Source organism: Trachypithecus francoisi, unplaced genomic scaffold (assembly GCF_009764315.1).
Source record: "Trachypithecus francoisi isolate TF-2019V2 unplaced genomic scaffold, Tfra_2.0 Lachesis_group0, whole genome shotgun sequence".
In the NCBI taxonomy this organism is placed as follows: Eukaryota; Metazoa; Chordata; class Mammalia; order Primates; family Cercopithecidae; genus Trachypithecus; species Trachypithecus francoisi.
This window is the reverse complement of record NW_022681453.1, coordinates 19,374,064-19,396,506: the sequence shown is the minus strand read 5'-3', so window position 1 is coordinate 19,396,506 and position 22,443 is coordinate 19,374,064. Positions and strand designations below refer to the sequence as shown.

The following is a 22,443-nucleotide window of genomic DNA, read 5'->3' as shown; positions in this document are numbered from 1 at the left end:
GCCTATAATTTCCCGTTTCGGACTCCCAACATCCATCCAGTCTGGTAACGGGCCTGCCTTCATCAGCCAAATTACCTAAGGCGTCTCTACATCCTGAGGAATAAAGTGGGTTCTCCATGCACCTTACAGGCCTCAATCTTCAGGCAAAGTTGAAAAGGTCTACTCTGTCCTTAAAGCCCAACTCACTAAGCTAGCTCTAGAAACCCATCGGTCATGGACAAGAAATCTCCCTGTCGCCCTCATGGGACTCTGCGCAACACCAAAAGCACCCTCTTTTTATAGTCCCTTTGAAATCATGTATGGCCAAACTTTTGTCTTAGGGCGTTCATCCTCCCCAGACTCTGAGCCACTCAGGAATTACCTCCCCTCTGTAATCCAGACACGGTCTTTCATCTGTTAAGCAGCAAATGAGGCAATGCCTCTCCTGGTCGACACCTCCTTGTCCTCTCAACATAACTGTCTTACAGGCACAGAGGCGTTCATCTGCCAATCCGACCCTCACAAAAAGCTGCGACCGAAGTGGACGGGCCCCTACACTGTGATACTCAGCATGCCAACTGTAGTGAGAGTCCAAGGACTCCCCCACTGGATCCATCACACCAGGGTTAAACTCATCCGGAAGGCTACGTCTTCCTCCAAAACATTAACAGTTAAGTGGTCATCAAGCACAATTTCTCCTACCACGCTGAAATTAACCAAAAAACTTTCTTAAAACCAAAAACCCCCTAGAAAGCATAAACACAGGGAAGACTAATTACCTGCTTCCAGAAATGGCCTGTATCTACCCAACCACTTGCTATGCCTCACTTCCAACCAAAAGTCTTTTTTTTTCTTTTTTTGAGACGGAGTCTCACCCTGTTGCCCAGTCTGGAATGCAGTGCTGCTATCTTGGCTCACTGCAACTTCCACCTCCGAGGTTCAAGCAATTCTACTGCCTCAGCCTCCCTAGTAGCTGGGATTACAGGCGTGCACCACCACGCCAGGCTAATTTTTTGTATCTTTAGTAGAGATGGGGTTTCACCATGTTGGCCAGACTGGTCTTGAACTCCTGACCTCGTGTTCCACCTGCCTCCGCCTCCCAAAGTGCTGGGATTACAGGCGTGAACCACCGTGCCTGGCCCCAACCAAAAGCCTTAATACAGGAATATCCCTCATCACAATCCTAATGCTGTCAGTAGCCAGCCTGCTGTCCACAGCAGCCCTTCAAGTTGCCGTGAGTGTTATCAGTCTTTCTACTATGGAGGAAAAAATGCAACAGTCCTTTACTTACCATACCCATATAGAAAGATCCTGCTATGGAACCTTAGTTGAAAAATGTGTTGAATCAGGGAAAAGTTATTATAAAGTAAAAAATCTAGGAGTATCTGGCAGTCATAATGGGGTTATATGCCCCAAAGGGAAGCAGTGGCTTTGCTTCACCAAAATTGGACACCGGGGAGTAAACACTCAAGTGCTAGAGGACATAAAGAGAGAACAGTTTATAGCCAAAGCAAAAGTAAAAGCCAACAACTATCACCCAAAAACCACCCATAGTATTTCCATCCCTGTATTAAAAAAACTACGAGCAGGCCGGGCGCGGTGGCTCAAGCCTGTAATCCCAGCACTTTGGGAGGCCGAGACGGGTGGATCACGAGGTCAGGAGATCGAGACCATCCTGGCTAACACGGGGAAACCCCGTCTCTACTAAAACTACAAAAACTAGCCGGGCGAGGTGGCGGGCGCCTGTAGTCCCAGCTACTCGGGAGCTGAGGCAGGAGAATGGCGTAAACCCGGAGGCAGAGCTGCAGTGAGCTGAGATCCGGCCACTGCACTCCAGCCTGGGCGACAGAGCGAGACTCTGTCTCAAAAAAAAAAAAAAAAAAAAAAAAAAAAAAAAAACTACGAGCAGACATATCCCTTCCCAAGCCAAGAAAAACCTGTTTGTAGATCTAGGAGAATGCATCGTGCTTACCATGAATGTGTCCAATTGCTGGGTATGCAGGGGAGCCCGTATGAGTGAACAGTGGCCATGGTATGGGATAGACATTCTCCCTTACTAATATCGCAAAACTACAGCCTCACTTTCACTCCTCAGGAATGCCCGCAGTCCTGGACACTTACCAACCCTGTAAAAGGGATGGTGTGCATATCCTACAAGTGGACTAATAAAACCCATTGCATTGTAGGTGAAAGCACTTGTCACCAAACCCTAACAGTCAACGCCTCCACAGCCGAGTGGTGGCCAAGGTTACCCCACAGAGCCTGGTCTCTCTCTAACTTAAGCTACCTCAATTGTGTTCCGTCAAAAAGGGCCTGGAACTGTACAAATACCACTAACCCTTATGCCACATACCCCCGCCTAAGTGCACTATGGGACAATCCTATGAACACCGGCCTACAATGGATTGCCCCGATGGATTCTTTTTTTTTTTTGAGACGGAGTCTCGCTCCGTCGCCCAGGCTGGAGTGCAGTGGCCGGATCTCAGCTCACTGCAAGCTCCGCCTCCCGGGTTCACACCATTCTCCTGCCTCAGCCTCCTGAGTAGCCGGGATTACAGGCGCCTGCCACCACGCCCAGCTAATTTTTGTATTTTCAGTAGAGACGGGGTTTCCCCCTGTTGGCCAGGCTGGTCTCGAACTCCTGACCTCAGGTGATCCAGCCCACCTCGGGCTCCCAAAGTGCTGGGATTATAGGCGTGAGCCACCACGCCTGGCCTAGATGCCCACTTTTGCTGCTTCTATTTAACATAGTTCTGGAAATTCTAGCCAGAGCAATTAGGCAATGAAAAGAAATACAAGAAATCCAAATTGGAAAGGAAAAAGTAAAATTATCTCCATTTTCAGATGGCCATGATTTTTTATTCATTTCTTTATTTTTTAGAGACAGAGTCTCACTTTGTTGCCCAGGCTGGAGTGCAGTGATGCAATCGTAGCTAAGTGCAGCCTGGGACTCCAGGAAACTTAAGCAGTGCTCTTGCCTCAGCCTCCAGAGTAGCTGGGGCTATAGGTACATCAGGCTTTTTTGTTGTTGTTTTTTTGTAGAGAAAGGGTCTCACTATGTGCCCAGGCGGGTCTCAGAACTCCTAGCCTCAAGTGATATTCTTGCCTTGCCTCACCCTTCCAAAGTGCGGGAGCTACAGGCATGAGCCACCACACTCAGCCAGCTGACATGATTTTATATGTAGAAAACCTAAAGAGTCTACTAAAAAAAAAAAAAAAGTGTGAGAACTAATAAAGGCAGCAAGGTTGCAGAATACAAAATGAACACACAGGCTGCGTGCAGCGTCTCAAGCCTGTAATCCCAGCATTTTGGGAGGCCAAGGCGGGTAGATCATCTGAGGTCAGGAGTTCAAGACCAGTCTGGCCAACAAAGTGAAACCCTGTCTCTACTAAAAATACAAAAAATTAGCCAGGCATGGTGGCAGGTGCCTGTAATCCCAGCTGTTTGGGAGGCTGAGCTGGGAGAATTGCTTGAACCCAGGAGGCGGTGGTTGCAGTGAGCCGAGATTGCCCATTGCACTGCAGCCTGGGCAACAAGAGCAAAACTCTGTCTCAAAACAAAAACAAAATCAACACACAAAAATCAGTTGAAGCCAGGTGCAGTGGCACACACCCATAATCCCTCAAACTCATGAGGCTGAGGCGGGAGGATTGCTTGAGACCAGGAGTTCAAGTTCAGCTTGGACACAACAATGAGACACTGTCTCTAAAAAATAAAAAATTAAAAAATTAAAAACTCAGTTTAATTTGTATACACTAACAACGAACAATTCAAAGGAAATTAAGAAAATAGGCCAGGCATAGTGGCTCATGCCTGTAATCGCAGCACACTGGGAGGCAGGCAGATCACTTGAGGTCAGGAGTTGGAGACCAGCCTGAGTAACATGTTGAAACCCTGTCTTTACTAAAAATACAAAAATTAGCCAAGCATGGTGGCAGGCACCTGTAATCCTAGCCACTCAGGATGCTGAGGCAGGAGAATCACTTGAACCCGGGAGGCAGAGGTTGCAGTGAGCTGAGACTGACCCACTGCACTACAGCCTGGGTGACAGGGTGAGACTCCATACGAAAAGAGAGAAAGAAAGAAAGAGAGAAAGGAAGGAAGGAAGGAAGGAAGGAAGGAGGGAGGGAGGGAGGGAGGGAGGGAGGGAGAGAGGGAAAGAAAGAAAGAGACAGAGATAATTCCGTTTGCAATAGCATCAAAAAGAACAAAATAGGTTAGGCATGGTGACTCACAACTGATTTTGGGAGGCCAAGGCAGGAAGATCACTTGGAGTGAGGAGTTTGAGACCAGTCTGGGCAACATAGAGAGACCCTGTCTCCATGAAAATATTTAAAAAGTAGCCAAGTGGCGAATGTCTATAGTCTTAGCTACTCAGCTACTCAGGAGACTGAGGTGAGAGGATAGCTTGAGCACCAGAGTGAGCTATGGCCATGCCAGTGCACTCCAGCCTGGGCAAAGAAGTAAGACTCTATTGCAAAAAGAAAAAAAATACTTAGGAATAAACTTAACTAAGGAGAAAAAAAGACTTGTACACAGAAAACTACAAAACTGCCGAAATAAAGACACACATAAAAATCCTGTGTTTGGCTGGGCGCGGTGGCTCAAGCCTGTAATCCCAGCACTTTGGGAGGCTGAGACGGGCGGATCACGAGGTCAGGAGATCGAGACCATCCTGGCTAACACTGTGAAACCCCATCTCTACTAAAAATACAAAAAACTAGCCGGGCGAGGTGGCGGGCGCCTGTAGTCCCAAGTACTTGGGAGGCTGAGGCAGGAGAATGGCGTGAACCCGGGAGGCGGAGCTTGCAGTGAGCTGAGATCCGGCCACTGCACTCCAGCCCCAGCGACAGAGTGAGACTCCGTCTCGAAAAAAAAAAAAAAAAAAAAAAAAATCCTGTGTTCATGGATCGAAAGACTTGATGTCACTAAGATGGAAATATTACCAAAAGTGATCAACAGATTCAATGCAATCCTATCAAATTCCAACAGTATTTTTGCAGAAATAGAAAAACCCATCCAAAAATGCATGTGAACTCTCTAGAGATCCCCAAATACCCAAAACAATCTTGAAAATGAAGAACAATGTTGGCGATCCCACACTTGCTGATTTCAAAACTTATTACAAAGCTACAGTAATTAAAACTGTGTGGTACTGGCACAAAGAACACCTCATAGACTAATGGAATGGAATAGAGAACCCAGAAGTAAATCCTTCCACATATGGTCAAATGATTTTCAGCAGGGATGCTAAGGCCATTAAATGGAAAAAAAGACAGTTTTTTTCAACCAATGGTGCTGGGAAAATTGGCTATCCACATACAAAAGAATGCAGTTGGACTCTTAGCTTACACTATATACAAAAATTAAGTAAAAATGCATAAAAAACCTAAATGTAAGAGTGAAGACTGTAAAACTCTTGGAAGAAAATATAGAGGGGAAAACTTCAGGACATTAGATTTGGCAATGAGTTCTCGGAAATGACAACAAAAATACAAGCAACAAAGTAAAATAAATAAATTGGACTTCATCAACATTAAAAACTCGTGTGCATCAAAGGACACTATTAACAGAGTGAAAAAGCAACCTATGGAATGGGAGAAAATATTTGCAAGTTGTATGTCTGATAAGAGATTGGTGTCTGGAATGTATAAAGAACTTCTGCAGGAGCCAGGCATGGTGGCTCACAGCTGTAATCCCAGGTACTCAGGAGGCTGAGGTAGGAGGATAGCTTGACCCTATGAATAACATACCCTTAGCAACATAGTGAGATCCCAGCTCTCAAAAAGTAAAAAAAAAAAAAAAAAAAAAAAAAAAAAAGTGCTGGGCATGATGGTGCACACCTGTAGTCCCAGCTACTTGGGAGGCTGAGGTTGGAAGATCAGATAACTTCAGCCCAGGAGTTTGAGGCTGCAGTAAGCTATGATTGTGCCACTGCACTTCAGCCTGGACAACAGAGTGAGACTCTGCTTCTAGAAATAAATAAATAAAGACAGAAAGAACTTCTACAATTAAACAACAACAACAAACACCTGATTGAAAAGTGGGCCAAGAATTTGGACGTTTCTCCAAAGAGGAGCTATATAATGGCCAATAAACATGGGGAAGGATGTCAAACATCACTAAATAGGGAACACAAATAAAAACTACAGAAAGACATTGCTTCACATTTATTAGGATGGATGTTTTAAAATACAGGACGTTATTTTTTAAAAAACAGAAAATAACAATTCTCAGTGAGAATGTGGAGAAACTGGAACCTTTGTGTCTTGCTGGTAGAGATGTAAAAACTACAGCAACTGTGTAAACAGTATAGCCATTTCTCAAAAAACTAAACATAGCATCACTGTAATTCCACTTCTGGAAATATATCCAAAAGAAACAAAAGCAGGCCTTGAACAGATATTTGTACATTCATGTTCATAGCAGCATAATTCACCATAGCTAAAAAGTAGAAGCAACCCAAGTGTCCACAGACAGATAAATGAATAAACAAAACGTGGTGTATAAATTGATGGAATATTATTCAACCTTTAAAGGAAAGGAAAATATGACACATGCTATAGTATGGGTGAACCTTGAAGAAATTATGCTAAGTTAATTATGCCAGACATAAAAAGGACAAATATTATATATTCGACTTATATGAAGTACCTAGAATAGTCAATTTTATAGAGACATAAAGTAGAATGGTGGTTGCCAGAGACCATAGGGAGTGGGGAATGGGCAGTTATTCTTTAATAGGTACAGAGTTTGTTTGAGAAGATGAAAAAGTTCTGGAGATCGATGGTGGGGATGATTGCACAACAATGTGAATGTAATGCCACTAAACTGTACACTTAAAAATAGGTAAAATGGGGCCGGGTGCAGTGGCTCAAGCCTGTAATCCCAGCACTTTGGGAGGCTGAGGCGGGCGGATCACGAGGTCAGGAGATCAAGACCATCCTGGCTAACACGGTGAAACCCCGTCTCTACTAAAAATACAAAAAAACTAGCCAGGCGAGGTGGCAGGCGCCTGTAGTCCCAGCAACTCCGGAGGCTGAGGCAGGAGAATGGCGTGAACCCGGGAGGCGGAGCTTACAGTGAGCTGAGATCCAGCCACTGCACTCCAGCCCGGGCGACAGAGCAAGACTCCGCCTCAAAAAAAAAAAAAAAAAAAAAAAAAGGGTAAAATGGGCTGAACACGGTGGCTCACACCTGTAATCCCAGCACTTTGGGAGGCCAAGGTGGGCGGATCACGAGGTCAGGAGTTCGAGACAAGCCTGGCCAACATGATGAAACCCCGACTCTAATAAAAATACAAAAAATTGGCCGGGCGCGGTGGCTCAAGCCTGTAATCCTAGCACTTTGGGAGGCCGAGACGGGCAGATCACGAGGTCAGGAGATCAAGACCATCCTGGCTAACACGGTGAAACCCCGTCTCTACTAAAAATACAAAAAACTAGCCGGGCGAGGTGGCGGCGCCTGTAGTCCCAGCTACTCGGGAGGCTGAGACAGGAGAATGGCGTGAACCCGGGAGGCGGAGCTTGCAGTGAGCTGAGATCTGGCCACTGCACTCCAGCCTGGGTGACAGAGCGAGACTCCGTCTCAAAAAAAAAAAAAAAAAAAAAATACAAAAATTAGCCAGGGGTGGTGGCACGTACCTGTAGTCCCAGCTACTCAGGAGGCTGAGGCAGGAGAATCACTTGAACCCGGGAGGCAGAGGCTGCAGTGAGCCGAGATCGCACCATTGCACCCCAGCCTGGGGAACAGAGCAAGACTCCCTCTTGAGAAAAATAAATAAATGAATAAAAATAGCTAAAGTGGGTCGGGTTCAGTGGCTCACGCCTGTAATCTCAGCATTTTGAGAGGTCGAGGTGGGTGGATTACCTGAGGTCAGGAGTTTGAGAACAGCCCTACCAGTGTGGTAAACCCCGTCTCTACTAAAATACAAAATTAACCAGGCATGGTGGTGGGCGCCTGTAGTCCCAGCTACTCAGGAGGCTGAGGCAGGAGAATTGCTTGAACCTGGGAGACGGACGTTGCAGTGAGCTAAGATCTCGCCATTGCACTCCAGCCTGGGCAACAGAGACTCCATCTCAAAAAAAAAAAAAAAATTTTTTTTTAAAAACTAAAGTGATAAATTTTGTTATGGATATTTTGTCACAATAAAAAAGCATTGGCCGGGCATGGTGGCTCAAGCCTGTAATCCCAGCACTTTGGGAGGCCAAGCCAGGCGGATCACAAGGTCAGCAGATCGAGACCATCCTGTCTAACACGGTGAAACCCCGTCTCTACTAAAAAATCCAAAAAACTAGCCAGGCGAGGTGGCGGGCACCTGTAGCCCCAGCTACTCGGGAGGCTGAGACAGGAGAATGGCGTAAACCCGGGAGGCAGAGCTTGTGGTGAGCTGAGATCTGGCCACTGCACTCTGGCCTGGGCAACAGAGCGAGACTTCGTCTCAAAAATAAAAATAAAAATAAAAATAAAAATAAAATAAAATAAAATAGCATTATGAAGGCCGAGTGCAGTAGCTCACGCCTGTAATCCCAGCACTCTGGGAGGCCAAGGTGGGCAGATCACCTGAGGTCGGGAGTTTGAGAACAGCCTAACCAACATGGAGAAATTCCATCTGCACTAAAAATACAAAATTAGCCAGGCGTGGTAGCATATGCCTGTAATCCCAGCTACTCAGGAGGCTGAGGCAGGAGAATCACTTAAATCTGGGAAGCAGAGGCTGCAGTGAGCTGAGATGGAGCCATTGCACTCCAGCCTGGGCAAGAAGAGCAAAACTCCATCTCAAATAAATAAAAAAAGGAAAAAGCATTATAAAAATAGATAAATTATATTTTATCAAAATTTAAAGTTCGGGAAATCACAGACATTATCCAAAGAGTGAAAAGTGCTGGATGCAGTGTCTCATGCCGAGGTGGGAAGAAAACTTGAGCTCAAGGGTTTAAGACCAGCCTAGCCTATCTCTACAAAAAATTTAAAAATTGGCCGGGCACCGTGGCTCACGCCTGTAATCCCAACACTTTGGGAGGCCGAGGTGGGCGGATCACGACAACTTCAGGCAATCGAGACCATCCTGGTTAACATGGTGAAACACCGTCTCTACTAAAATTACAAAAAATTAGCCAGGCGTGGTGGTGGGCACCTGTAGTCCCAGCTGCTTGGGAGGCTGAGGCAGAAGACTGGCGTGAACCTGGGAGGCAGAGCTTGTAGTGAGCCAAGATTGCGCCACTGCACTCCAGTCTGGGCGGCAGAGCGAGACTCCTTCTCAAAAAAAAAAAAAAAAAAAAAGCCGGGCACAGTGGCTCACGCCTGTAATCCCAGCACTTTGGGAGGTGGAGGCAGGCAGATCACGAGGTCAGGAGTTCAAGACCAGCCTGGTCAATATGGCAAAACCCTGTCTCTACTAAAGATACAAAAAATTAGCAGGGCCTGGTGGCACATGCCTGTAATTTCAGCTACTTGGGAGGCTGAGGCAGGAGAATTGCTTGAACCTAGGAGGTGGAGGTTGCAGTGAGCCGAGATTGCACCATTGCATTCCAGCCTGGGCAACAGGGCAAGTTCCGTCTCAAAAAAGAAATAAACTAGATAAGGTGATAGTTGCATAACACTGTGAATGTACTGAATGCCACTTAATTCCTCATTTAAAATGACTTTATGTTACATGAATTTTACCACAGTTTTAAAGAAAAAGAAACTGAAGCTCAGAGTGGTTGAGTTACGTGAGATCTTACAGCCAGTAACTGGTGGAACCATAAATTGAACCCAGATCCATGAATTCAAATAAAGCATATGTTACACAGTGAGAAAGTAGGTACATTTACTTTACTTATTTCAGGGGTAAATGACTGTTATGCTGGTGCTTTCTCTCTCCCTCCCTCCCTCCCTCCCTTCCTTCCTTCCTTCCTTCCTTCCTTCCTTTCTTCCTTCCTTCCTTTCTTCCAGAGACAGGGTCTTCATTATCCAGGCCGGATTATAGTGGCATGATCATAGCTCACTGCAGGCTTGACCTCTTGGGTTCAAGTAATCCTCTCTCCTCAACCTCCTGTGTACCTGGAACTACAGGTGTGCAGCATCACATCTGGCTAATTTTTTTTTATTTTTTGTAGAGACAAGGTCTCACTATGCTGATGCTGGTGTTTTTCTGAGAGCAGGTGTTTGTAAGGGAGAAGGGATAATGCCTTCTGCATAGTAGGCACACAATTTCTGTTTCTCTGAGGAAGGAAAGAGCAATGATTCCCACTGATAAGGCTCTGAAGTCTGGAGAGAACTTAGGATGTTTAGGAGGGACCATAACTCCCTCAAAGCAATGAAAGGCTCTTCCTTAGGGATGGGAGGGAGGGACTAGCTTCTTTCACATGCTGTGTGACCTTGGTCAAATTACTTAACCACCCTGAGCTAGGTTCTTCATCTGTAAAATGGGAATAACATGCTTGCAGTGGTGAGAAATGGGGAAATGCCTATAAACACTTTTTAAAATGCTAAATGGGCCACGTATGGTGGCTCATGCCTATAATCCCAGCACTCTGGGAGGCTGAAGCAGGAGGATCCCCTGAGCCCAGAAGTTCAAGACCAGCCTGGGCTACACAGTGAGACCCCATCCCTACCAAAAATAAAAATAATAGCTGGGCATGGTGGTGTACACCTGCAGTCCCAGCTACTTGGGGGAGCTGAGATGGGAGGATTGCTTGAGCCCAGGAGTTTGAGGCTGAAGTGAGCTTTGATCATGTCACCGCACTCTGGGCAACAGAGCAAGACCCTGTCTCAGAAAAAAAAAAAAAAAAAAAGCAATTACATAAGTAAGCTGGGTTCCCCAGACTCAGCTGCACTTTTGCAGTTATCTAGATTAGAGCATCCCATTCTTACTGGAATTGTATCTGATTGCTCCAGATGGGACCAGGTCAGTCTATTGCAGTAGCCCCAAAAGCCCCAAAGTCTGGATGAGGATTGGCTTCTGTGAGCATGTACTGAAGAGGATATTAGGGTTGCTACTGCCCACACATTTGCCATCTGGGGATTCAGTTTCATCCAACAGACCAGGGGATTTGTTATACAGAGATGAAAACCTCACGGTCCCTAAGGCCCCTGGGAGAAACAGGTACACAAACATAATTTTTTTTTTTTTTTTTTGAGATGGAGTCTCATTCTATTGCCCAGGCTGGAGTGCAGTGGCACAATCTCGGCTCACTGCAACCTCTGCCTCCTGGGTTCAAGCAATCCTCCTGCCTCAGCCTCCTAAGTAGCTGGGATTACAGGCACTTACCACCATGCCTGCCTAATTTTTGTATTTTTAGTAGAGTCAGAGTTTCACCATGTTGGCCAGGCTGGTCTTGAACTCCTGAGCTCAAATGATCCACCTGCCTCAGCCTCCCAAGGTGTTGGGATTACAGGCGTGAGCCACCGTGCCTGGCCAACAAACATAATTATAATACAGCCTTAACTCCTGTGAGAACAGAACTATCAGCAGGGAGGTTCAGAAAGCAAATATTTGCCTCAGACATTTAGGAGTCAAATCCCTCCTTTGGCCACTCCTCACCCATTTCCAGGCCTCATCCTAATCCCATAAAGTCACCCAATGGGTTGGATGCACAGTAATGTGTGACTGGTCCAGTTCAAGCCAGAGGGTTATCTTTCCCTCCCAGCTAGTAAATCTACTCCCTCTAATGTCCAGCCCAAATGTCACCTGTTTTGTGATAGCGCCAAGAACTTGAAGGCTAGCCTTTTTTCTGTGCTTTCTTTGCACTTCATCCCACAAATACTTACTGGGTAAATGTCATTTTGGCCCTGGAGATGGATTTATACCACTTGGCTTCTGTCCTAAGCATGTATATCCACTGGGGAAGACAGAACAGCAGCAGGCAGTGGTAGTTACACCACTGCAAGAGGGGAGCACAAGATAAATACTCCCTGAAGGAGCTATAGCAGACACCTTTGGGGTCTTTTTAGCCCATCTTGCCCTCTGTAAAACTGCTTACCCACTCAGGATTGAGGCTTGCAGACCCTGTGTATCTTGTGAGTCTTAGTTCCCTACTAATAGCTGAGTGGCCCAGGGAGATTACCTCATTACAGGTGGGCCAATTCGATTCTATATCCCAGGATTTGGAATCAAGTTTCAAAGATGCAGAGAGCTGTGAAACAATCAGGCAGAAAGCCCTGGGCTGAGAGTACCAGAGGAGGGAGGGAGAGAAGGACAAGGGTTGTTGCCTGTGGAGTCTAAAGAACACCCCCATACAATCGTTCTTTACAATCCTTACAATCGTCTCCTTGTTTTGCTTAAAGGAGCTTCAAGCATTCTGGATACCATTACAATGGTCCTTATTGAGGCAAGAGTAGCCAGGCAGGCTCCCAACCTATGCTGAGGTAAAGGACAGAAGGGAGCAGGCAGGACAGGCCAGGGACAGAAGTTGGGGTTGGGTGAAAGATGCAGGAGAGGATTCTGAGCAAGGGGAACAGCATAGGCAAAGGCCAAGAGATGGGAACTTCAGGAGTAAGGTGCAAAGAGGCAAGGCTGGAGATAGGGCCAGGGCCACACAGGAACTTGTAAGCCACAAGAACGTTTAAGACAAATTGCAATTTAAATGGACCATAAGGGCACTAAGAGTAGAAGCCTGGGGATGGGGAAACTCTATAATGGCCCCTTTGGGGAGATGGTGGTGCCGTACATTGAAAGTGAGAGGACTGGACCAGGTGTGGTGGCTCACACCTATAATCCTAGCACTTTGGGAAGCCAAGGGGAACAGATCGCTTGAGCCCAGGAGTTCGAGACCAGCTTGGGCAACATAGTAAAATTCTGTTTCTACAAAGAAGACCAAAATTAGCCAGGCATGTTGGCACATGCCTGTAATCCCAGCTGCTTGGGAGGCTGTGGTAGGAGGATTACTTGAGGCTGGCAGGTGGAGGCTGCAGTGAGCCAAAATCACACAACTACACTCCAGTCTGGATGAGAGAGAAATCCTGCCTCCAAATAAGTTAATTTAATTTAATCAAATAATTAAAAAAAAAATTTTTTTTTTTTGAGATGAAGTCTCACTCTTGTCACCCAGGCTGGAGTGCAATGGTGCGATCTTGGCTCACTTCAACCTCCGCCTCCAGGTTCAAGTGATTCTCCTGCCTCAGCCTCCCAAGTAGCTGGGATTACAGGCGCCTGCCACCATGCCAGGCTAATTCTTTTAGTTTTGTTTTATTTATTTATTTATTTAGAGACTGAGTTTCGCTCTGTCACCCAGGCTGGAGTGCAGTGGCACAATCTCAGCTCACTGGAAGCTCCGCCTCCTGGGTTCACGCCATTCTCCTGCCTCAGCCTCCTGAGTAGCTGGGACTATAGGCCCCCACCACCACACCCAGCTAATTTTTTTTTTTTTTAGTAGAACCGGGGTTTCACTGTGTTAGCCAGTATGGTCTCAATTTCCTGACCTCATGATCCGCCCGCCTCAGCCTCCCAAAGTGCTGGGATTACAGGCATAAGCCACCATGCCCGGCCATTTTTTTTTTTAATTTTTAGTAGAGATGGGGTTTCACCACGTTGCCAGGCTGGTCTTGAACTCCTGATCTCAGGAGATCCACCTGCCTCAGCCTCCCAAGGTGCTGGGATTACAGGCGTGAGCCACTGTGCCTGGCCCTAAATCAAATAATTATAAAAAGAGGCTGGGCACGGTGGCTCACACCCGTAATCCCAGCAATTTGGGAGGCCGAGGTAGGTGGATTACCTGAGGTCAGGAGTTCAAGACCAACCTGACCAACATGGTGAAACCCCGTCTCTACTAAAAATACAAAAATTAGCTGGGCATGATGGCGCATGCCTATAATCCCAGCTACTCAGGAGGCTAAGGCAGGAGAATCACTTGAACCTGGGAGGCACGCGTCTGTAGTTCCAGCTACTCAGGAGGCTGAGGCAGGAGAATTGCTTGAACCCTGGAGGCAGAGGTTGCAGTGAGCCAAGATCACACCACTGTGCTACAGCCTGGGTGACAGAGCAAAACTCCATCTAAAAAACAAAACAATAATAATAATAATAATGATGATGATGGAACCAAGCAAGAAAAGCTAAAAAAAAAAAAAAAAGAGACAGAGAGAAAGAAAACTGCATGTGGCTAGATGGAGGAGCAGGGGAGAGATCAGGGGAATGGAAGAGAAAACCTGTTGGAGTCTGTGGAGAATCAGGCCTTCAGCTCCAGCAGCCCCAGCCCCAGCCCCAGCCCCAGGCCCCTAAGGAGAGGGTTGAGATTCTTTCTTTCTTTCTTTCTTTCTTTTTTTTTTGAGATGGAGTCTTGCTCTGTTGCCTAGGCTGGAGTGCAGTGATGCGATTTCACCTCACTGCAACCTCTGCCTCCTGGGTTCAAGCGATTCTCCTGCCTCAGCCTCCTGAGTAGCTGGGATTACAGGCGTGCACCACCACACCTGGCTAATTTTTGTATTTTTAGCAGAGACGGGTTTCACCATGTTGGCCAGACTGGTCTTCAACTCCTGACCTCAGGTGATCCACCCACTTCGGCCTCCCAAAGTGCTGGGATTACACGTGTGAGCCACCGCACCCGGCCAATGCTTTCTTATTCTTCCCCCAGGGCAAGTGTCCCAACAGACCTGCTGGAACCACCAAGCTACTCCAGCCCCCCTGGGAAGAAGAGGCAGTACTCCAAGGTGGCCTTTTCATTAGGCCGCTGAGGGTGTGTGGTTGGAGTGTGCCTGGAGTGCTGGTGGAATGTTCACTTCTGTGCCTCCTTCCTGATAGAGGAGAGCAGAAACTTTGCCTGGACTGTTCTTGTAGCTGAGTAGCCTTGAATGTGTAATTTAACTTCCCTGGGGCTCATCTTACTCATCTGTTTAAAAAAGAACATAATGCCTACCCTACCTTGTCAGACTGCTGAGAGAATAATTTGAAGGCTGAACATAGGACCCGGCACAATTCTGTCCCCAACAGGGATTAGTAACTGTCATCAGAGGCCTGGCTTGTAGCATCACCAGTTAAGCCATGTGCCTGAGCCAGTGACAAAGCCTCTGATGCTTCAGCATACTGAGATAAAGGGCAAGAGGGACCTGTTCCCACCATCTCCCTCCTATGAATGATAGCTGAGAGGGAACCATGGGACAGAGATGGCAATAAAAGAAAAAGCCAACTCATATTGAACACTTATCTGTCCTAGGTTAAGCCCTTCACATCCCTTAGCTCATGTAATCCTTGCAAACCCCATGGGGAGGGGTTTGCATGTGTGAGTATTTATTTATAAATATACAGATGACCTTTGAACAACACAACATAGATTTGAACTGTGAGGGTTGGTTGGACATGGTGGCTCATGCCTGTAATCCCAGTATTTTGGGAGGCCAAGGTGGGAAGATGGTTTGAGGCCGGGAGTTTGAGATCAGCCTGGACAACACAGTGAGACCCTGTGTCTACCAAAAAAAAATTTTTTTTTGAAACAGGGTCTGGCTCTGTCACCCAAGCAAGAGTGCAATGGTGCAATCTCGGCTCACTGTAACCTCCACCTCCCAGGCTCAAGCAATCCTCCTGCTTCAGTCCCCCTAGTAGCTGGGACTAGGGGTGGTGCCATCACACTGGCTAATGTTGCTATGTTGCCCAGGCTGGTCTTGAACTCCTGGACTCAAGCCATACACCCATCTTGGCCTCCCAACATACTGGGATTACAGGCATGAACTACCATGCCTGGCCTCTACAAAATTAAAAAAAATAATAATAATTGTGCCGGGTGTGGTGGCTCATGCCTGTAATCCCAGCACGTTGGGAGGCCGAGGCAGGTGGATCACCTGAGGTCAGGAGTTTGAGACCAGCCTGGCCAACATGGTGAAACCCCACCTCTACTAAAAATACAAAAATGAACCAGGCATGGTGGCACATGCCTGTAGTCCCATCTACTCGGGAAGCTGAGGCAGGAGAATCACTTGAACACAGGAGGCAGAGGAAGTTGCAGTGAGCGGAGATCTCATCATTGCACTCCAGCCTGGGCAACAAAAGTGAAATTCCGTCTCAATTAAAAAAAAAAAAAAAAAAAGAATTGTGCAGGTTCACTTATACAAAAATGTTTTTCAATAAATACATTGGAAAAAATTTTGGTGCAACAATTTAAAAAACTTGCGGATAAACCTTACAGGTTAGAAATATTTTTAAAATTTAAGAAACAGTTATATCATGAATGCATAAAATATAGGTAGATATGAGTTCATTTTTTCATTTACCACCATAACATATTCACAAACCTATTATAAAAACTTAAAATTTTTAGCCGGGCATGGTAGTGCACACCTGTAACCGAAACTACTCGGGAGGCTGAGGCAGGAGAATCACTGGAACCCAGGAGGTGGAGCTTGCAGTGAGCCAAGCAAGACTCTATCTCAAAAAAATAAAATATAAAATAAAATAAAAAGTTAAAATTTGGCCGGGCGTGGTGGCTCAAGCCTGTAATCCCAGCACTTTGGGAGGCCGAGATGGGTGGATCACGAGGTCAGGAGATGGAGACCATCCTGGCTAACACCGTGAAACCCATTTTTTTTTTTTTTTTTTTTTTTGAGGCGGAGTCTCGCTCTGTCGCCCGGACTGGAGTGCAGTGGCCGGATCTCAGCTCACTGCAAGCTCCGTCTCCCAGGTTTACGCCATTCTCCTGCCTCAGCCTCCCGAGTAGCTGGGACTATAGGCGCCCGCCACCTCACCTGGCTAGTTTTTGTATTTTTAGTAGAGACGGGGTTTCACCGTGTTAGCCAGGATGGTCTCGATCTCCTGACCTCGTGATCCGCCCGTCTCGGCCTCCCAAAGTGCTGGGATTACAGGCTTAAGCCACCGTGCCCGGCCGTGAAACCCATTTTTTAGTCTCTACTAAAAAATGCAAAAAACTAGCTGGGCGAGGTGGCGGGCGCCTGTAGTCCCAGCTACTTGGGAGGCTGAGGCAGGAGAATGGCATGAACCCGGGAGGCGGAGCTTGCAGTGAGCTGAGATCCGGCCACTGCACTCCAGCCTGGACAACACAGCAAGACTCCGTCTCAAAAAAAAAAAAAAAAAGTTAAAATTTATCAAAACTTACACATACAAGGCCACACACGTGACTCACGCCTGTAATCCCAGCACTTTGGTAGGCCAAGGTGGGTGGATCACCTGAGGTCAGGAGTTCGAGATCAACCTGGCCAACATGATGAAACCCAGTCTCTACTAAAAATATAAAAATTAGCTAGGTGTAGTGGTACACATCTGTAATTCCAGCTACTTGGGAGGCTGAGGCACAAGAATCACCTGAACTTTGGAGGTGGAGGTTGCAGTGATCTGAGATCGTGCCACTGCACTCCAGCCTGGGCAATAAATCGAGACTCTGTCTCAAAAAAACAAAACGAAACAAAACCTTAGATATACAAACACTTAAAGACTATATATAGCACCATTTACAGCCAAGAAAAACGTGAACAAATGTAAAGATGCAGTGTTAAATCATAATTGGCTGAGTGCAGTGTCTCATGCCTGTAATGCCAGCACTTTGGGAGTCTAAGGCAGGAGGATCAGTTGAGCCTAGGAATTTGAGACCGGCCTGGGCAATGTAGGCAGACCCCATCTACACAAACACACACACACACACACACACACACACACACACACACTGCTGGCAGAGCATGGTGGTGTGTGCCTACAGTCCCAGTTAATAGGGAGGCTGAGGCAAGAGGATTGAGCAAGCCCAGAAGATAGAGGCTGCAGTGAGCCATAGTTGCACTACCGTACTCCAGCCTGGATGATAGGGAGAGAAGATCCAGTCTCAAATAACTGAATGATAAATAAATAAATAAATCATAACTGCATAGAATCAACTGTAGTACGTACTGTACTATTGTAATAATTTCCTAGCCACTTACTGTTGCTGTTGTGAGCTGAAGCTTAAAACATCATGTACTGCTAATAATCACATGAGCAATTCGTCTCTCCAGTAAACTGTATATAGCTCTAAAAGTGACCTCCCCTAGTTCTCTTGTATTTTTCATCCTGTTAAGTACAATACTGTAAACTTCGAATAACGCCATGGGACGCATGTGAAGTATCACTATTGATGCTGGAAGTGCTCCCAAGAAGCTGAGAAAAGTCATGACATTACAAGAAAAAGTTGAATTCCTTGACTGAGGTTTGCAGCTGTGGTTACCCCCATTTCAGTCAGATATCATTGTAAACAGATAATGTAAACTTACGATATTGATCAATAGAGTACTGTAAATGTATTTTCTCCTATGATTTTCTTTCTTTCTTTCCTTTCTTTCTTCCTTTATTTTTTTTTAGAGCCATAGTTTCACTATGTTGCCCTACAGCCTCAAACTCCTGAGCTTGGATCCTCCTGCCTCAGCCTCCTGAGTATCTAGGACTATAGGAGGGTCACCATGCCTGGCTTGATTGTCTTATCATTTTCTTTCTCCTTTCTTTTTGTAGAGACAGGGTCTTGCTATGTTGCCCAGGCTGGTCTCAAACTTCTGGCCTCAAGGGATCCTCCCGCCTCAGCCTCCCAGAGCTGCCACTTCATCTTCCTTCTTCCTTTTTTTTTTTTTTTTCTGGCTCTGTCGCCCAGGCTGGAGTGCAGTGGCACCATCTCCACTCACTGCAACCTCCACCTCCAGAGTTAAAGCCATTCTCCTGCCTCAGCCTCCTGAGTAGCTGGGATTATAGGCACCTGCCAACATGTCCAGCTAATTTTTGTGTTTTTTTTTTTTTTTTGAGACGGAGTCTCACTCTGTCGCCCAGGCTGGAGTGCAGTGGCCAGATCTCAGCTCACTGCAAGCTCCGCCAGCCAGGTTTACGCCTGCCATTCTCCTGACTCAGCCTCCCGAGTAGCTGGGACTACAGGCGCCCACCACCACGCCCGGCTAATTTTTTGTATTTTTTAGTAGAGACGGGGTTTCACTGTGCTAACCAGGATGGTCTCGATCGCCTGACCTCGTGATCCGCCCGTCTTGGCCTCCCAAAGTGCTGGGATTACAAGCTTGAGCCACCGTGCCTGGCCTAATATTTGTGTTTTTAGTAGAGACGGAGTTTTGCCATGTTTGCCAGTCTGGTCTCAAATTCCCGACCTCAGGTAATCCACCCACCTCAGCCTCCCAAAGCGCTGGGATTACAGGCCTGAGCCACCACAACTGGCCCTGGCCAGCGTTTTGTTTTTCCTAGTTACTTTATTCTAACAATACAGTATATAGGCCGGGTGCGGTGGCTCATGTCTGTAATCCCAGCACTCTGAGAGGCTGAGGCGGGCAGATTACCAGAGATTGGGAGTTCGAGACCAGTTTGGCCAACATGGCGAAACCCCGTCTTTACTAAAAACACAAAAATTAGCGGTGTGTGGTGGCACATGCCTGTAATCCCAGCTACTGGAGAGGCTGAGGCAGGAGAATTGCTTGAACCGGGGAGGCGGAGGTTGCAGTGAGCAGAGATAGTGCCATTGCACTCCAGCCTGGGCAACAAGAGGGAAATTCCATCTCAAAACAAAACAAAACAAAACAAACAAACAAACAAAAAACCGAATATAATACATATATAACACAAAAAGTATGTGTTAATTGACTGTTAATGCTATCAGTAAGGCTTCTGGTCAAAAGTAAGCTATCAGTAGTTAAGTTTTGGGGAAATCAAAAGTTATACATGGGGCCAGGTGCAGTGGCTCACGCCTGTAATCCCAGCACTTTGGGAGGTTGAGGCAGGCAGATCATCTGAGGTAAGGAGTTCGAGACCAGCCTGGCCAACATGATAAAACCCCGTCTCTACTAAAACTACAAAAATTAGCCGGGTGTGGTGGTGGGCACCAGTAATCCCAGCTACTTGAGAGGCTGAGGCAGGAGAATCGCTTGAGCCTGGGAGGTGGAAGTTGCAGTGAGCTGAGATTGTGCCACTGTACTCTAGCCTGGGTGATACAGTAAGAGTGTCTCAAAAAAAAAAGTTATACATGGATTTTCTACCGTGGTGGGGGGTCAGCACCACTAACCCCCATGCGAGAGTCAACTGTACTACTTTTTTAGAGTAATCTTAAAACAGCAAAATTGAGCAGAAAGTACAGAGTTCCCATATGCCCCTGCTCCCACACATTATCAGCATCCTACGACAGGGTGGTACATTTGTTGCAATCAATGAACCCATACTGATATATCATTATCAACCAAAATCCATAGTCTACATTAGAGTTTACTCTTGGTGTTGTATATTCCATAGGCTTTGAAAAATATATAGTGACATGTATAGCTTTACTTTTCTTTTCTTTCTTACTTTTTTTTGGAGACAGAGTCTTGCTCTATCCCCCAGGCTGGAGTGCAGTGGTGCGATCTCAGCTCAGTGCAAAGTCCGCTTTCTGGGTTCAAGCGATTCTCATGCCTTAGCCTCCCAAGCAGCTGGGATTACAGGTGCCTGCCACCACAACTGGCTAATTTTTGTATTTTTTTTTTTTTTTTTTGAGACAGAGTCTCGCTCTATCGCCCAGGCTGGAGTGCAGTGGCCGGATCTCAGCTCACTGCAAGCTCTGCCTCCCGGGTTCACGCCATTCTCCTGCCTCAGCCTCCCAAGTAGCTGGGACTACAGGCGCCCGCCACCTCGCCCAGCTAGTTTTTTGTATTTTTTAGTAGAGACGGGGTTTCACGGTGTTAGCCAGGATGGTCTCGATCTCCTGACCTCGCGATCCACCCGTCTCGGCCTCCCAAAGCGCTGGGATTACAGGCTTGAGCCACCGTGCCTGGCCTAATTTTTGTATTTTTGGTAGAGATGGTGTTTCGCCATGTTGGCCAGGATGGTCTCAAGCTCCTGACCTCAGGCAATCTACCTACTTTGGCTTCCCAAAGTGCTGGGATTACAGGTGTGAGCCACTGCACCTGGCCCATGCTTTACTTTTCAGTGTAATTTTATTTTTATTGAAGTGGTACATGCTCAGCCAGGTGCAGTGGCTCATGCCTGTAATCCCAGCACTTTGGGAGGCTGAGGCAAACGGATTGCTTGAACCCAGGAGTTCGAGACCAGCCTGTGCAACACGGCGAAACTTTGTCTCCACAAAAAATACAAAAATAGCTGGGCATGGTGTCATGCATCTGTATTGCCTGCTACTTGGGTGGATGAGATGGGAGGATCACTTAAGCATGGAGTTTAAGGCTACAGTAAGCTGCAATTGTGCCATGCACTCCACCTTGGGTGACAGTGTGAGACTCTGTTTCAAAAAAGAAAAAAAAGCCACGTATACTCAGTGGCTTAAAAGTCAAAGAATACGTCGGGTGTGGTGGCTCATGCCTATAATCCCAGCACTTTCAAAGGCCAAAGCGGGTGGATCATCTGAGGTTGGGAGTTCGAGACCAGCCTGACTGACATGGACAAACTCCATCTCTACTAAAAATACAAAATTAGCTGGGTGTGGTGGCACTTGGCTGTAATCCCAACTACTCAGGAGGCTAAGGCAGGAGAATCGCTTCAACCCAGGAGGCAGAGGTTGCAGTGAGCCGAGATCATGTCATTGCACTCCAGACTGGGCAACAAGAGCGAAACTCTGTCTCCAAAAAAAAAAAAGTCAAAGAATACAAAAAAGGCTTATATGGAAAACCCAGCATCTCTCTTCCCTGCCTACCCCACCCACTTCTTTTTTTTTTTTTTTTTTTTGAGACGGAGTGTTGCTCTGTGGCCCAGGCTGGAGTGCAGTGGCGTGATCTCGGCTCACTGCAAGCTCCGCCTCCCGGGTTTACACCATTCTCCTGCCTCAGCCTCCTGAGTAGCTGGGACTACAGGCGACCGCCACCACACTCGGCTAATTTTTTGTATTTTTAGTAGAGATGGGGTTTCACCATGTTAGCCAGGATGGTTTCGATCTCCTGACCTCATGATCCACCTGCCTTAGCCTCCCAAAGTGCTGGGATTACAGGCGTGAGCCACCGCGCCCGGCCCCCACCCACTTCTTAACCCCAGCCCAGGCAGAGTGGCATCTTCTTATGTAATCGTCAGCCTTGGGATGGCCATACCCTTGCCACTGAGGTAATGAACCTTCTTCTCTGTATCAGGAACATCAAAGGGGACTGGAGCCAAGTGGTCAGACTGGCTTCTGCTTCAAGGATCAGTCAGGCATCTCAGATAAGATAGCCTAAAGGTATTTTTAAATCCCTGCTTGCTGCTTTAGAAGCCCCAGTAGGCTGGGTAGGGTGGCTGACACCTGTAATCAGAGCAACACAGTGGGACCCTGTCTCTACAAAAAATAAACAATATATAAAAAAACTAGCTGGGCATGGTGGCATGTGCCTGTAGTGCTAGATACTAGGGAGGCTAAGGTTGGAGATTGACTGAGCCTGGTAGGTTGAGACTGTAGCGAGCTATGATCGTGCCACTGCACTGTAGCCTGGGTGACAGAGTAAAACCCTGTTTAAAAAAAAAAAGAGAGAGAGAGAGAGAAAGAGAGAAAAAGCCCCTATAGTAATTTTAAGAGTTTTGCCGAGAGAGGAAAACTAAAGTTCAATAGAAAAAGACTGCTGTGATGTGAAGCTGCCTAGGA

At 46.7% G+C, this 22,443-nt stretch overlaps 1 protein-coding gene across 1 annotated transcript; it reads left to right on the top strand.

Annotated features, from left to right (window-relative positions):
- The first annotated feature begins 770 nt into the window (after positions 1–770).
- LOC117076636 (suppressyn-like) lies at positions 771–22,042 on the top strand. The gene is given in 5 exon segments (XM_033200385.1): positions 771–847; positions 1,132–1,196; positions 1,199–1,245; positions 1,247–1,495; positions 21,959–22,042. Coding segments are annotated over 5 exon segments (522 nt in total).
- The last annotated feature ends 401 nt before the right edge of the window (positions 22,043–22,443 follow it).